This window comes from Lissotriton vulgaris, chromosome 3_1, assembly GCF_964263255.1.
Source record: "Lissotriton vulgaris chromosome 3_1, aLisVul1.2, whole genome shotgun sequence".
NCBI classification, from domain to species: Eukaryota; Metazoa; Chordata; class Amphibia; order Caudata; family Salamandridae; genus Lissotriton; species Lissotriton vulgaris.
Window position 1 is genome coordinate 40,619,008 of NC_141689.1, and position 17,767 is coordinate 40,636,774.

At 46.3% G+C, this 17,767-nt stretch overlaps 1 protein-coding gene across 1 annotated transcript in view; it reads right to left on the reverse strand.

Moving 5' to 3' along the window:
• Positions 1–204: 204 nt before the first annotated feature.
• The window catches only part of LOC147725892 (long-chain-fatty-acid--CoA ligase ACSBG2-like), a 144,527-nt gene continuing 126,964 nt past the window's right edge, over positions 205–17,767 (reverse strand). The window contains exon 13 of the mRNA XM_086963383.1: positions 205–290. Within this exon, the coding sequence (XP_086819509.1) occupies positions 205–290 (86 nt within the window). The remainder of the gene's footprint in view (positions 291–17,767) is intronic.

The window sequence follows — 17,767 nt, forward strand, 5'->3', positions numbered from 1 at the left end:
CCATCACAGCGGGTGACTTGCAAAGCATGTTATCAACTGTTCACATCCAGACTCAACACACAATGACATGAGAGTTGCTTCGGAGCACTACACATGGCGGGTGCAATTAATGTATTGAGCAAATCTATCTTCCACCCGCAGCAATCACAGCATATCCTCGATGCCATGACAAACTCTTCATTTCTTTGGGGAGACGGTCCTCTTCTACTTCCCCGACGCCTTGTAGAACTCATCGATGACCTTCTCATACATCGTCAAGATGACGGGTCGCTTGAGCTTGAGTGTTGGACCTAGGATACGGAGGAACAGAAGGAGACAGTCCGTGAAGAAGATGAAGGAGAAGAAATCCCATCAAAGTACATCCAGACATATCATGGTCACATATGAAAAGCTTGTCTCTCTGTGTCTTTGCCTGGCCTTGGTTGAAACGTCCTCTTTGGTGACACATCGATCCGTAAATTGCAGGTCGTTTACCATCCAGTGATTTCAAACTACCAGCATTAATTCAATTTAGTTGCATGCAGAGAATCTCTTTACCTTTACTTAGAGACCAGCATCAGGATCTTCCCAATGTGTGGCTGGTGGATACGGCCGGCAGGCTGCCGCTAAACCTTACATCGGGCTCGAAGTCATTTGTAGGAGTGATGTCATTGAGGCCCTGACTCAACCCTCACTGCTGACAAATAAAGGCCGCTGACAGTGGGTTATGTGCATATTGTGGCCTTGTCTGGCCTTGTAATAAACTTTTGCTGCTCTCAGCACTAGGCCAGGACCAGTAGGTTATGGCCACATGGGTGCTGCACTGATTGCCTGGCCATTGGTGATGTCAATATCTAGGGTCAGATGTAGGTAATCTCAATTTAACTATTCTTAAATACCAAATTTTACCGATTCGGTATTTAAGAATAGGTAAACGGGATGTAGATAATTTTTCGGTATAAATTGCCGAATCGGTATGATTCGGTAATTAAGAATTGGTATTTACCGATTCGGTATTTAAGAATAGGTAAACGGGATGTAGATAATTTTTCGGTATAAATTGCCGAATCGGTATGATTCGGTAATTAAGAATTGGTATTTACCGATTCGGTATTTACCGAATCGGTAAATACCGATTCAGTAATTCCCATTCATTCCTATGGGCCTTGAGGCCCATAGGAATGAATGGGAATTACCGATTCGGTAAATACCGAATCGGTAATTACCGACTCGGTAATAGGGGGAACCCTTTCAAGGGTGGCAGGGTGTCACATTGACACCCTGTTGCAGCCCTGAATAGTGCATGGGTGCACTTGTGGCACACATACATGCCACATGGCACTGAATAAAAAGCAAAAAATTGCTTTTTTAACGGTTTTCGTTATTTACCACCAACTTGTAGTTGGTGGTAAATAACGAATCCTTACAGATGAAAAGCACTCACATGAGTGCTTCCTACATTTCAGATTCGGTAATTTACCGAATCGGTATTTAAGAATTCGGTAAATTACCGAATCTGAAATGTAGCCACATCCCAAATGCCTAACACCGGTCGGTAACGGCCGAAATTTGGTAATTTCGTCCGTTACCGACTGGTGTTAGGGTTCCAACATCTGGCCGCTGGCCCCTAATGTTTTATATGCAAGTTATGGATTGTGGCCCTAACCATAGCTTACCATAACTCCACTATACAGGTGTTTTTTTGTTGAATTGTGACATTACTTTTAATATATGTCAAGATTTTATAACCAAAGATAGACTTTACTTTAACCTTTTATTTTTTCTGAAAATCTTTGTTTTTGGTTTCTTTTAATCATACACCACATCCACCCAGACCCAGTGTAGCAGGGTTTCCGTTCTCCCACAGAACTGTGCACAGAGATCTAGAACCTGGGTGAGTTAGGTTGACCCACAACTCACCTTTGTTTCAGAAATCCCCTTACCAAGCTAGCTACAGTGTCTCATCGGTAGTAATAACTTACCAATGACTTAGACAATCCAGAACATGAATTTAGAGTACCTCAGGTATCGTGGAACACATGAACACTCTTTCGTTATATTATCATTCCAAACCGAAACTGGGAGGCAAAGAATACACGTGCAAGTTTGAAATGTTTATTTTTCAATGCAGCATTCTCAAACGCAGTATCTTGTATAATATCAACATACATATTACAAAAATCAGAGTCAGCAGCATAGTCACTAATCCATAGTAAGCAAAAGGTGATAGCATGTTATGATGCAAAATCTATAGAATTCTGTATCACCTATATTTCGCGCACCCTATTTAGCATATTATATTATATCTAAGAAGGTCTCATCTGGGTTCTTAGCAGGGCGGACCCATACCTCTAATTCTCAGTAGGAGGAGATCACATCAACAGCTACCAGCTCTCTGCATGCTCAGCATCAAGTGTGTTGATTCATTCCCTGTAACTGTATCTTAAACTCACGTAGAGCCCAATGTTGGCAGCAACATTATTTGTGTTATGTCTAATGTGGTGCGAGGATCAGGCCTTCAGCAACCTTGTGTTAGGTTATTCTTAGAGTGTGCAGTTCTCGGTGTACAGACAGTTGTACCAAGTGTACCAAGCACGACTGATACTAGAGCAAATAACATATTATTCTCAAATAAATCACATCTTTCGTCTGGGTTGAAAGCTACAATAACAATTAGGTGTCGTGTGCAAACTCAAGATGGAAGAAAATATTGCGTTTAAACATTTAATAAGCACATGCTAACTTAACACAATATATAGAAACGTAGTAACCATATGACACCCCCCCAATGATCCGAGGACGGTTTAAAAACGCTAAAACACAAGCCATTGCCATCTGAAAGGTAAAACATGAAAGCAGAGTTCAATGATATTGAGCCAAGGTAAATGTATACAAATGTATGTAAAATTTAAAAACAAAAATATGTATGAATGCCTATAGTGGCCACACAAAATTTAAAAGAGGAATTTAAGGCCTACTCTCAGTTCATAGGCCCAGAACATATGAAAATCGAATGTTCGTATTGAAGCAAAGGCACCATTCAGAATTACTAAAAAGTCACGTGCCATAATAATGAAAGTCTTCAAAGTCACTCATGGGTTGAATGAATATGCAAAATAGGTAGCTACAGCTTCCAACATGAAATCACTGTCATCATCCGAAAACAGTTCAGCCATCCAATTAAGCAATGGGAAAGAACATACGTGCTCCTCCAACACCGATTCCTCTAGCAACATCAGAGGACAACTCAGTGGGTTCTCGAGAACGTTATGTGCCAGAAAGTCATGCGCCGCTGCGAATATGTCCCACTGACCCATTAGTCCATGCATCGCTGCCACAGCCATAACCCTTTCGCCAGAACAGACCAACTCGTGAGCCACTACGGGGTTCATCAGCTGATCAAAGTCGACGTCAGGTGAAGTCGGTAAGCAGAGACACAAATCAATGGCCCAGTCGAAATCACAGCTCAGGCAATGAAACACGGGCTGGACACATGTGAAATAGGAAAATCTGAACGATAATCCAAAAGCCGTGCTTAAAGTCGCAAGCGGCAAGGAGCCATAGTAATCAAGCATTCGGTTGCAAAACTGCATCAGTAGGGGCTGAGCGTTTCCTTGCGCAGGATGGGCATCCATGTTTTATAAAGTAAAATATCACCAGAACGCCTGCAGCCAAAGCCAGCAAAACAGGAAATCCGCCAAACAGGCTTGCGAATATAGAATGAAAGAACGCAGGGATAATACCAAATACTTTTTCAAATGTAGTCACGAGACCACTGCTAACCAATTTTAAAAAATGAGCCAGGCCTACTGTGGAGGAGGCATTGAAGATTTGATGAACCAGCTCGCAGAAATGAAACGGCAAATCAGTACTTAAAAGGGCTTGCACCTCTGTGCGTGTGTTTGCTATGTGAAGGACATAAGTTTCGCGGGCAGAGCTCAGGGCCACCTGCTTTTGAGACAAAAGGGCTCTTATACGGCTTAAACCATTGAACTAAGCTCTCAAGGTTGATATTCTTGGCCAAATTAAAACATCTGAATTCCCATGCGTGGGTGGATATAACACATTTTTGCAGCAAACCACCCTCTCTGAAACGGTAACCACATAAGCGATACCGGCCTGTAACCCACAACAAAGTTCGTTATTCAAAAGTAAATAACTACCGTTGGACAATAAAGTGAACGTGGGAACTATTGCAGGAACTGGTGTCCCTTTCAAAACACAGGCCAAATTAGGTTTGTCCTGATTACAAGAACCATGCAACTGGATGTGTCTGCATATTAGTGAACGGTCAGGCGACTGTGTACATTCTTCACCATTCAAATTCACTTCATTTCCCTCTTTTAGGCATCTGTAAGTGTATGGTAAAGACCATGTCTCATGGAGGAAAGCACTGCCTAACGGTTCATATCGCCCAATGGCTATATATTTCATACAATTTGTAAATTTATACAAAGCAAAAGGTAAGGTGATAACACCATGGATAAGCCATGTAGCAGCAGTCACCGAAAAGGGCAAAGATTCTAATTTTTCAATATGTAACATAGAAAATGTTGCATCTCTCATTGATAGCATGCGCTGTTTTTCAGTCAAATTAAATGGGGCAAATAGTGATGAAACGTTCATAAAATTCCAAGGCACTCGACCAGACTTAAGAGTCTGTAGTGTCCAAGCAAACTGCATCACAGAACGCAATTGATTTTGACCATGATATAACACGGACACTTCATCATGTACAATGTCTACAACAGAAGACACAATATTGTTCAACGTGTAAATTCGGGAAGAAAGCGTGTTAATACTGTTATCGACAACTGCAAGCACCTTTTCTAAATTTGCTTGATCAATAGCTCTCAGGCGTCTAGCAGCCTCAATTTGTGAAACTTTCCAAATTTCATTGTAAATCGCATACAGCCATCGTTTAGATCTACCTTTAGCTGGGCCTTTTATAAAATCGTTCAAATCCACATTATCATTTAATAAAGACAGATGTAGTTTAACTGCAGCTAATGTGGAATGTTGTAACCAATTCTGACACATCTTCCCCACAGAATAAGTCGTGACAGTATAGTCTCCTTCAAAAGGGGATCGGGTCTGACTTCTGTGAACCCCTTAGCCAAACCCAGAAAACGGCGTTGGCAAGAATCAGCACTCTTCTGCCATACCAGCCAACCCTTGGAATCCAAACCGGAAATGTTAAAGGATGAATTGTGCAAAAGAGCTTGTAACTCATGAATGGACAAATCAGTAAAATTACCCCAACCTGAATATTCCTCTAAATTTGGGATGGTCGGTGTATTTAATTTTTTAGAAGTAGCCAATCCAAAGCATGTTGTTTGGAAAATGGATGAATTAAAAACAACATGTGATTCGGGATGAGACATGCACGGTGCAGAGCCTCAGTGCCTTGTACCTGCCAATCTCTGGTACCCCAAACCGATTTAAGGTCAATTGTTCCCTTCCAAAACTCGTAGCCATCTACAGCCAACCTGTCTAGAAAGGACTTCGAATACAGCAATTTTGTATCGGTAAGTCTAACTTTGGACATGGACTTTTGTGTCATTTTAAAATAAAATGACTCAGGATTAGATTGATTAAAGTCTGTGAAATAAGTGTATTTTTTCAGAAACGTATTGGAGCTGCTACCTAATGGAGTAGGGCAATGTTCCCATTGTGTATAATTTACAGCAACCCTCCTGGAATTTGTCTTATGTAAAAAATGATTACCATAATGTTGAAAACAAAACAAATCACCATAATTAGTAGAATCTGAATACAGATCCTCAGCATCGAAGGCAGCATAATACTTCAAATCAGAAAATAATGCTTCTACGGCCTGAATATCCCAATCATCAGAACGTATATTTTGTTTAATCACATCTCCCATGTTTACTCTAAGCACATTTGGAACATTAATCACTTCAGTGGGCCCATGTATCTGAAACCTAACCGCATCCCACACAATCCCATCAAGGACAGGCCAAGCAGTAATGTTGACTGTATTTAAGTTTCGTTTCAGTCTGTGCGCTGAATGTGAAGAGGAAAGAGGGGCCAATGTTCCATTTAGGTACCGAATTCCTGTTCTTTCTTTAACGTAGTGACCATCAATCAGACGGAAAAAATAAAACACAAAACCAATTGACATAAAAAGGTAAAATGAAAATAGGATCAACCAAATGTATGTCCATGGGGGAATCAAAAAATGTTTTTTAAATAACTTGGCATATTTTGCAACAGTTGAGGGTTTCTTTGAAATTTCCGAATCAGAGTCAAAAGAGAATCTGGATTGGTCTGCCAAACGGGTCTGTAAATCAGGCATCGATAAATCAGCAGGATAAGTGTAATTCAGCTCATCAATGTTAGTAACAGGAACAGTATTTAATAAAGGACTGGATATGGCAGGCATCTCGAGGGACACCTCCTGTTCTGCACCAGATGTTATTGCTAGCACAGAGTGCCTCACCATGGAAGGACAGGATGCAGCCGGTGTCATGCTATGAAGAATCGGCCACCCTGTGTGTCTTGACATTGTCAATAGAAATAAATCTGTTTTCCTTACGACCTGGAAGTGGTGGTAAAATGACTGTTCTCGTGCCCTTCACTCCATGAACTCGAACCGGTGCACGATATGAGGGACCAAACTCTTTCTTGTTATCGATCTTCTCTCGAACCAGTTCTCTAACTTGGGGTAGCCAGCCAACTACCGGGACCTGCAGCGCATCATCTGATGTGGAGGGCAAATGTTCCTTTGCAAGATTGTCTCTGGTCTTTTGTAGATTCTGTAAAACATTGCAATGTTCATCTACGTCAAAGGCCGAGGTCTGGGCCTTGCAGCCCAGCCCATCGAGGTCAGGGACATACATCTTGATACCAAAGAGCATTTCGTATGGGGTCCGCCCACCCAGAGACCTTCTAGGGAGATTATTAAGCGCACGCTGCACGCCTATGAGGTGGGCTAACCAGTTTCTGCCAGTGCCTATAACTCGAGCTGTCAAAGATTGCTTTAAGTCGCGGTTCATTCGTTCAACTACACTATTACCCTCAGGTCTGTAGGGACTCGAAAATTTGACTTGGACCCCCATCGAAACCATAGCATCCTTATACGCCTTAGAGGCAAAAGCCGGACCCTGATCCGAATGGAAGGTACCACAGGCAAAAATTCCCACAAAGACTCGCAAATCCTTAATGACAGTACGTGAATCAGCGCTCCGATGTGGCCATACCCACACAAAGCGTGTGCATGAATCTACTGCTACTAAGATGTACTTGTATGCAGTATCAGAAGAAAATGGACCGCAGTGATCCAAATAAACGCATCCAAGCGGTTTATTCGAGATGTACAACTGTGTCTGAGGCGGACGCGCAGCAGTTGAAGGTTTAATCTGCTGGCAAATGTCACATTGCAGAACATATTCGCGTGTCTGTTTGTACAGTCCCCGCCACCAGAATCTTTGTTGTAGCTGAGTTACAGTGGCTGAGACGCCCGCATGCGCAGACGCCACACCTTCATGAGCCGCTGCAATCAAAGCAGCCCTGCGATCCGAGTTGGGAACTAGACGTTCGCCAACATCAGGGATTTTCACATAAGGAACCTTATCGGGACTTAAGTGGTATGTGTATTTAGAAGGGAACCCCGCAGGATATTTACTTCCCTTCCCCGTTGCAGCAACTGCTGCCAAGATGTCATCATCTATTTTGCTTTTGGACCTCGTGACCGCTGCAACTAAGTATTTTGATACCGCTGACTTCGCTGCTTCATCAGCAAGCGAATTGCCAACAGCGTGGACCCCCACGCGCTGATGACCGAGAGTATGAATCACAAACACGAGTGGCAACTTCTCTTTAAGTTCCGCCACTCGGACCCAGATCATTTTATGTTTTATTGTGCTACCTTTGGAATCACGAAATTCATTCTGAATCCAAAAGAACAAGTTTTCATTGTAAGACTGGACACAGTAGTAAGAGTCACTTACGATCAAAGTCGTCACACTAGGATCTGCGTACTCCAATGCAAGCATCAGAGCACGAAGCTCTGCTAATTGTGCGGTGCAGTCCCCAAGCGTCTGCGTGTGCACGACGCTGGACTTGAACTCATCGTTCACCATGGCACCAACCACAATGGCACAAGCGGAAATGTAGGCATGTTTAGAGCCATGCGCAACCTGCGCCGAACCATCAGTGTAAATGATGCAATGGAAACCCTCCAACGGCCGCATTGCTAATGGAGCAGGATGAACAAATTCATACTGTAAATACTCCTGCGACCGTAAAGTGGCGTCAAAAACAAACGTGACATCCTGGGACGTCAAGGACGCAGCCCATTGAATCCACCGAGGGTGCAAAGCTTTGGAATTAGGTACACTGGCTTTCGTAACCGCCTCTAAGGCAGGACACGGGGTAACAACCAACATGCGCTTTCCTTGCGACAGGGCACGTTCCTTAAGAATTGCCATCTGCACAGCCGTTAAAACTTTCTCCACAGTAGAAAAACGCAATTCAGCCGAAGTGTACAAGTGTGACTTGAAAGCAATAGGTACTGTATCTCCTTCATTAAAAGTCAGGTACGTGAAACCCACCGCCCCAGGGATAATTCTTATCACCAGGTTGGTTTGGTTATCACGAGTCTGTAAGTATTCAGAAGCGAGCAAATCAGCCTGCAAAGACTGCAGAATGGCTGAATGCTCAGGCAGCCAGCATGATTTGGAAAAAGATGGTTGTATCAAAGCATACAAAGGCTTGATACGCTGGGCATATTCCGGAATGTAAGTTCTTACGAAATTCAAAAAGCCCAGAAGAGATTGTAATTTTTTCAGTGTTGTCGGAGAACGCAACTGTGCGCATTTCTCCAGGAAATGGGGTGCTAAACCCTTCCCTTCGTTTTTAAGCTCGTAACCCAGAAACAACACTGTGTACTCTGCAATGTGCGACTTTGCAAAGTTAAACTTGTAACCTATGTCAGCAAAGTTACAAATTATGCTATTTACTCGACACAGATGCTCCCAAAGATCGTCGTCTGTGAGATAAATGTCATCTACATACGAACAAGCAACTGGATCGAAGCTCTCCAGCAGAGAGACAATGCGTGCGGAGAATACTCCAGGACTGTTCTTGTAGCCCATTGGGAGTCGTCGAAACATTTTTTGCACACCGCCGCATGTAAAACTGGTCCATTGGAAACTTAGACCGTCTAGCCTATGGGCATAAAAACCATTGGAAATGTCAAGCGTGGTTTTAAACCGTTTACGCTCAAGAGAATTCACTAACGCAGAGCCATGAGTATTCTGTACTGCGCAGTTACGGCAATGCGAGTTTAAATGCCTATAATCCAAAACAAAACGATATGAGCCGTCCGGCTTGTTCACAGTAAAAAGGGGGTTATTCATCGGTGACACACATGTTTCAATTACACCTTGATATTCCAATTGTTCAAGGATAGCCGCGACTGAAGCCTTGGCTTCACGCCGTATGGGATATTGGGGTTGAGGCTGTGGCTGAGACCGTAAAGGAATCTTGTGGCTTGGTGACAATTTATCCCAACCACACTGATTACGGTACACAGCCAGCGCAAGCGCCAGAGCCCACTCTTCTGCAAAATGCAGCGCTTCCACCCTCGGCACAGTGTGCGCGAAGCTGGGCAGGATTACCTCCTCCCCTCGCGGAGCTGCGAGAACAAAAGGTGGGGGCCAGTCAGCCTCCAAAAGCAAAATGTCATACGTAGACGAGAGATTTTCCCAAAATACCCCTTTTACAGTTCGCTGCATGTCACCTTCAATTAGCAGGACAATTTCAAAAAGACGTTCAGGGGGAGCAACATGCGTATCAGCTGTTTCAATCACAACATAAGAATCAGTCGCTGTCACCTTCAACAGTGGACGGAGGGCCTCTCTCACTATGGTAATCTCTGCTGCGCTGTCCAGCAAGGTCAGAGCCCACGTCAGAATCCGAAGCCGCGTTCTCACTATCTGGGGCATAACGATGCGCTGTCAGGGCGGCGACTTTCTTCGTAGTAAACTGTGGTCTCTTGGGCGTAGAGCCTTCCTGCTGATCTCCACCGGCACGCGGGCGGGGCTGACTACGTCCTTGCTGGCCACCCCGTCCCCTGCCGCCCCCTCCACCACCGGTTGACGGAGCCGATGAGTCCTGAAAGGAACGAGGAGAGCGTTGGTCAGAAGCCTGAAACCTCTCAGGTGATTTAATCATCGCGCGGTCGCGCAAATCATAAACTCGATCCGACTGCGCAGGCAACGGAGACGCAGGAGCAGAAACCTGTGTTTGTTGTTGCTTACCCTGATTCTGCTTTTTAGGCCAATTTTGTTTCTTGGACTTTTGTTGACCACTAGTTTCCGATGTCTGACCCTGGGGCTGCTTCTTCTCCTTATCAGGAAAAGCTTTAACCCCCATTGCATTGCGGCCTACCATTTTGTAAGCAGCTACAATTATCCTTGCTAACCGTCGGGGTCGTTCGGCCTCTGGAACCAACGCCAATGCGTTAGCAACCTGAAAGTTCACTGCATCCCCCTTGACATTCGCAAGGATCAGATCGCAAACCACATCAAAGGAGCCACACAGGCGCATACCCAATTCAACAGCCGACTCCGGTCCGTGTTCGTCTTGAACACGTTTAAGGACCCCACCTAGATTGGTCACAGACGGGGAGCCATAGCACCTCGAATAGACCGCTGCAAAAGTCTTGCCCCAGGTCTCACAGTCAACAAGTTCAGGAGCCAAATCTTTCGGCAAACTTAGTGTAAGAATCCGGTGTTTATCACCCGGACTTGTGTTGGGAAACACAGCTTCCAGCTGGCCGAATTTCTCAGCAAGCCAGAACGGAAAATCATCCTTGTCCTGGGGCTTTTTACCCATCACGGAATTAACCATGACCGGATTGATTTTCAGACCAGCATGTTCTGCACGAAGCTGTGCGCCCCTAGGGGCCGCGTCCTGAACATTACGGCTAGTGTAATGAACAAGCGCTCTAATCACTCCCACCGCGACTTCATGAAGCCGCCGCAGATCAGCCACGTTACAAGTGGCGCGTTGAGGGTGAGGAGTGAATCCAGCCAAAGTGGGCCAAGGTGTGCCCGGAATGGACAAAGGACCTAACCTCGGAGCGGTTAAAGCGTGCGGTAGGGCTCCACCAAACCAAACTCCATGCTGCCAAGCATCAATAGGAACCTCCAGTGCTCTGTACGGAGCGTACGCAACCGGTACATCCGAAGCAGTGTATGAGTGGAACACACCAGAATTAGCGTTCACTGGCGGAAACGTCACCCACGAATAAAACAGCTTGTATGGGTAAGCATGTTCCGCACTCACCACCAGAACCAAAGCCAAGCCTTCCACAGGAACATCATACATCCGCAAATGGTCACGCACCGCAATGCGACTATGCTGCGGGATGTCCACGGCTTGTGCCATGTCAGCACAGGAAAGCGAAAACACAAAGATCAATTTGTAGCACAACTGGGTAGTAACTCAAAGAAACCGTTTACAGATAGATTCAAGCTTGAAAAAGACCTATTACAAAAATAGGTAGGTTTCTCCGACACTGCCGTTTTCCGGAAACGGGAATGAAGGCGTTAAGGTTTGAATGATATACTACTCGAGTGTCATGATATAAGGCCAATCAACGTATGGGCGCCATGTAGCAGGGTTTCCGTTCTCCCACAGAACTGTGCACAGAGATCTAGAACCTGGGTGAGTTAGGGTGACCCACAACTCACCTTTGTTTCAGAAATCCCCTTACCAAGCTAGCTACAGTGTCTCATCGGTAGTAATAACTTACCAATGACTTAGACAATCCAGAACATGAACTTAGAGTACCTCAGGTATCGTGGAACACATGAACACTCTTTCGTTATATTAACATTCCAAACCGAAACTGGGAGGCAAAGAATACACGTGCAAGTTTGAAATGTTTATTTTTCAATGCAGCATTCTCAAACGCAGTATCTTGTATAATATCAACATACATATTACAAAAATCAGAGTCAGCAGCATAGTCACTAATCCATAGTAAGCAAAAGGTGATAGCATGTTATGATGCAAAATCTATAGAATTCTGTATTATTATTATTATTATTAGGGGCATTTGTAAAGCGCCTGGTGTACGCCTACAGGCGTGTCCCCGCGCTATAAAAGTGGGGTAAGCAGTTAACAGCAAGCGCAGCCGGCTACCGTCTGAATAGGTGGGTCTTAAGTTTCCTCCTAAACACGGATTCTGATGACTCCAGGCGTATCTCAGACGGAAGGTCATTCCAATGCTTCGGTGCCAGGAATCTGAACGACCTACCCCCCATATGCGCTTTCCTAATTCTAGGAACTTTCAGGAGGCCTGTACAGGAGGAGCGCAGAGTCCTTGTGGGTTCATACCTGGTCACCAGACTCTGAAGCGGGGCAGGGGCTTTGCCACCCAGAATCCGATGACACGTGGCAAGGGCTTTGAATTCCACCTTACTCCTCACAGGGAGCCAGTGCAGAGCCTGAAGTGCTGCCCTAGATGAAGATCTTCTTGGGAGCCTCAAGATAAGGCGAGCGGCAGCATTTTGCAGTACCTGTAGGCGATTGAGAGCCTTTCCCGTGGCCCCCAGATACAGCAAATTGCCGTAATCTAGGCGTGAGGTGACTAAGGCATGCACCAACGTCCGACGAGCGGAAGTGGGCAGGAAATCCAAGACCTTTCTCAGAGTTCTTAGGACTCCAAAGCATGTCCCCACCACACGACCAATCTGGGATTCAAAGGCAAGGGTGGCATCTAGCCACATCCCAAGATTCCTGGCTTCCTGGCAGGGAACCGGTGTCTCTCCGAGGCAGGATGGCCACCACGCTGACGTCCACACAGACGGACATCCCCCCACCACGAGCACCTCGGTTTTACTGCCATTAAGTTTCAGGCAGTTGGCGGACATCCAGGCTGCCAGTTCTTGCATGCAAGCTCTGAAATTGTCCGCCACCAAACCGGGCGCGCGCGAAAGGGAGATGACCAGCTGCGTGTCGTCGGGTAGGACACCAGACGCAGGCCATAGCTTTCCACTATGGCCGCCAGCGGGGAGACATACAGATTGAACAGGGTCGGGCTCAGGGACGAGCCTTGCGGCACACCCTGTCCCAGCCCAATCTCCCTAGAGTAACACTCTCCCTGGCGGACCTGGAAGCATCTGCCTGTCAGGAAAGACTGGATCCACCCAAGCGCAGCCCCTGATACTCCACCATCCCTCAGACACTGTAGCAAGATGGAATGAGCTACAGTGTCGAATGCTGCGCTTAGGTCCAAGAGGATCAGAGCCATAGTCTGGCCCTCATCCACTCCTTGCCGTAAAGATTCAACTGCCATCAGCAATGCTGACTCTGTCGAATGCCGCGGACGGAATCCAAACTGCGAGTCATGAAGCAAGGAGGCTTCCTCTACAAAGCGCATTAGTTGAAGGTTTGCGATTTTCTCAGCAACCTTTGCCATGTATGGCAGAAGAGAAATAGGGCGAAGGTTATCCAGCCTATCATAGCTAATATTGGGCTTCTTTTGTAGCGGAAGGACTACCGCTTGCTTCCAGGCCTCAGGGACGGAGCGAGTCCTAAAAGAGGTGTTCAAAAGATGTCGAATGTATGGCTCTAAAGTGGGTAGACTGCCCAGCAACCGCCTAGGGGTGGTAGGATCTTTCGGGGAGCCTGATTTTATCGAACCACAGATCTGAATGAGATTTTCAGTGGGTGGTGTAACAAATTCAGTTAGCATCTTACGTCCCATCCTTACCCCACCGTTCTCTGCAGTCTTAGCGGGAATGATGGTTTGACTAGGAAAGGCCGAGTAGATAGTGGCCACTTTATTAGCAAAGAACTCTGCTACTCGGTTGCAGCTATCCACTGTGCAAAATTCCTCAGGGACTGCTGCGGGCTTTCCGAGCGAAAGAGATTTATAAATTAAAAACAGTTCCTTCGAGGAATTTTCTGCCTCCTTAATCCTAGTGTTAAAATACAGCTTTTTGGCCTTTCTGATCAGTCTGTGATAGTTACGCCTGCTTGCAAGATAATTCATCCTGGATTGAGCGGCATAATCTAGTCTCCACTGTCTTTCTGCGCGCTTACATGCGCTTTTAGCCATACGCACCTCGTCTGTGTACCAAGGTGCCGATCTCAGGGCACGTCCCTCTGCTCTAGCCGGGGCCAGCGGGGCAACCTGATCTAAGGCAGCCACGATGCACTTATTCAGATTCTTATTGGCTGTCTCTGCATCCTCGCCCCCTGGGTCACCTTCCCTCATGAGTGCCTCATTGAATTTATCTTGGGAAAAATTAGCCCATCTCCGCCTGGGATGATGTAGTACTACCTGTTCCGGTGTTCTAATTCTCGGGATATAGATTGAAAAGGGCACCAGGAAATGATCGGACCAGAGAATGGGTACGGGAGTAGCAACCTCCACTTGTTCCCAGTTAGCAAAGACTGGATCCAATAGATGACCCCGTGAGTGAGTGGGAAGTTTGTCCATCAGCTCAAGTTGAAGCGCACTCATGGCTTTACAAAAGTCCCCGGATATCTTATCCACAGGGTCTTCCAGGTGCAGGTTAAGGTCACCCAACACCAGGAGCTTATCCGTACATAGGGCAAGCTCAGTGACGCCTTCGACTAGGCTGTCAACAAACCCTGTAGCAGAACCAGGGGGTCTGTAGATCAGAAGACCCTTAACACAGAACCCCCCATTGACCTGAATGGAAAACTCACCCGCCTCGCTATTGTTAATAACTGTCGGCTGAAAATGACAGCGCAATCCATGCCGGGCCACAATGGCTATTCCTCCTCCTCTCCCCTTCGGTCTATCTTGCCTTATCAGAGTGTAGCCCTCCGGAATGGCCTCGAGGGCCTCTGAGGAGGAATCACAGTCCAGCCACGTCTCGGTGAGAAAAACAAGATCCCATTGCTTTTCGCTAAGGAGATCGTGGATGTCCAGTCTATGAGCACGCATTGACCGGACATTTAGTAGACCACAAACCAGCTTTTGGTGATCTTTCTTAGCCGGCAAAAATCTGCTAAAGGAAAACTGACAGTGTTCGCAACCCGTGCTTTTGTCAACTGACATACTATGCAAACAAGCTGTACCGTTGCGTATGTTGCGGAGGGATAGTAGGTCATCACTACTCCAGCGAACATGATCAGTCTTGGAAGTGATGAGAGCAGGGGGCATCGCCCTAGCCCGCAGCCGGCCGCGGACGGGCGCAGACGGGCTTGACTTAAGCGCGCCTTCGGCGCGCCCGCTGCGCGTCCGGGGTTGCATCCGTCTTTTATCCCCACAGCGTGAGTGCCTCTGGAGCACTAGACCGCTACCCGGCCCCCCCGCGCACCGGAAGTGGGAGTCTCGACCTTCCTCGCCCTCCGCGCAACGGTGCTAGCCACCGCGTCGGACCAGGGCGGGAAGGAGGGGAGAGATCAGCCCTCGGCGTCGGGATCTATCAGGTAAGCCTGTGGAGCTAATCCGTCAGCGCGTTTCACAGGGAAGTCTTACTCACTGCCCCGTAAATGCCTCTGTGCAGTAATTTATTCCAGCAGCCAATTTAAAATAAAATAAGAAGCATCCAATTTAAAACAGGTTAAGAACTGCCTCAGCGCCGAGCACAGTGGCTGTAGACACTGCCACTGCCAACTCACCACAACGCGGCCGGCTTCTTCAGTGTCTTTTATCCCCACAGCGTGAGTGCCTCTGGAGCACTAGACCGCTACCCGGCCCCCCGCGCACCGGAAGTGGGAGTCTCGACCTTCCTCCCCCTCCGCGCAACGGTGCTAGCCACCGCGTCGGACCAGGGCGGGAAGGAGGGGACCGTATTTAGCATATTATATTATATCTAAGAAGGTCTCATCTGGGTTCTTAGCAGGGCGGACCCATACCTCTAATTCTCAGTAGGAGGAGATCACATCAACAGCTACCAGCTCTCTGCATGCTCAGCATCAAGTGTGTTGATTCATTCCCTGTAACTGTATCTTAAACTCACGTAGAGCCCAATGTTGGCAGCAACATTATTTGTGTTATGTCTAACGTGGTGCGAGGATCAGGCCTTCAGCAACCTTGTGTTAGGTTATTCTTAGAGTGTGCAGTTCTCGGTGTACAGACAGTTGTACCAAGTGTACCAAGCACGACTGATACTAGAGCAAATAACATATTATTCTCAAATAAATCACATCTTTCGTCTGGGTTGAAAGCTACAATAACAATTAGGTGTCGTGTGCAAACTCAAGATGGAAGAAAATATTGTGTTTAAACATTTAATAAGCACATGCTAACTTAACACAATATATAGAAACGTAGTAACCATATGACACCAGCACCCAGCATTCCGCAAGGCAGCGGAAGGCTGTCCAGAGCGCCTTGGCCTTGCTTGCATTGCGTCAAACCCTCTGTGGAGTGCCATTCCTTCTGTGCACAGCTTTCAGTTTTAAGAGGTTTGATGCCCCAACAACAGGTGTTACAAACTTCATTGTCAAATGAGGGGCATTTTATATTTAAATCTAGGACTACAGACCTGGGTTCAAGGGCTGTCCTGCAGGCTAGAAGACCACAGATTGCTAACTTTTAAATCTCTAAAGCCAACTGGCACTTTATTTTAATTTGAATTTCTCAAAAACAACTTGAAAACGTCTAAACTGATTTACGCAAAATTGAAGCAAAGTCACTTCCCTGGTTAAACTCCTAGCTTCATGGAACCTTTCCTGTAATTAATTTATTTGTATAAAAGAGAGCAAAGATTCCTATGGGAGCTACAACAGGAAAGGCTGCTTTTTACCACCTCAGTAAGGGTTCCCTCTTGACAAGTTTGCATGAAACTCAAAATATCAAGAACAAGCGTTGAGCAGATCTGTAAAACTGCAACAAAGTTTTAAGCAGAAGAATACATTTTGACCTCCTCATTTGCCTTTGCCCCCACTTCTTGTTATTATTAAAATATTTCTTAAGCGCGCTATCACCGATTGGTTTCTTGGCGCTGTGATCAGCAGTAACATGAACATAGATGAGGAAGGATGAGGTATTGAAATGCTTGTCTAAAGAGCCAGGTCTTCAAGGCTTTCCGGAAAGAGAGAAGATCTTGACAATTCCGGATCTCCAGGGGGAGGGAGTTCCACAAGCAGGAGGCAAGGGTAGCGAACCTACGGCCTCCTGCGCGCTTAAGTTTGAAAGAAGGCGTCTGCAGGAGGCTCAGGTGGAGTGAGCGCAGGTTGCGAGATGGAGTATATCTGGAGATCAGTTGGTTAATGAATGTGGGGCTTTTACAGTAAAGGGACTTGAAAATTATGCAACCGGTTTTAAAGGCACAGCACTGGGTAACTGGGAGCCAGTGCAGTTTCCTTAGTAGGGGGGTAGCTGCATGTCGCCTTGGTTGGTTCAGGATTAACCTTGAGGCATGGTTCTGTACCATCTGGAGTCGCTTAACTAGGTAGTTGGGAAGACCTAGATAGATAGCATTTGCGTAGTTCAGATGGGACAGTACAGTAGAGATCACAACCTGGGTGATTGCCTCGGGCGTAAGCAGACGGCGTACCTTCCGGATTTTTTTTAGTTGGAAGAAGCACTTGGAGACCACCTGACCTACCTGCGCTTTCAGTGATAGGTCGCAGTCCACAGTGACTCCAAGTGTTTTGGCTGACAAGGAGGGTGTTGGAGCTTGGCCCAATTCAGAAGGCCAGTAGTGTGGGCCCCAATACTTGGCGCTGTCGCCAGTCAGGACTAACTCAGTTTTCCCCGGGTTCAGTTTGAGCTGGTTCTGGTCCATCCATATTTTAATAAAGCTCATGGTCGACTGAAAGTGCA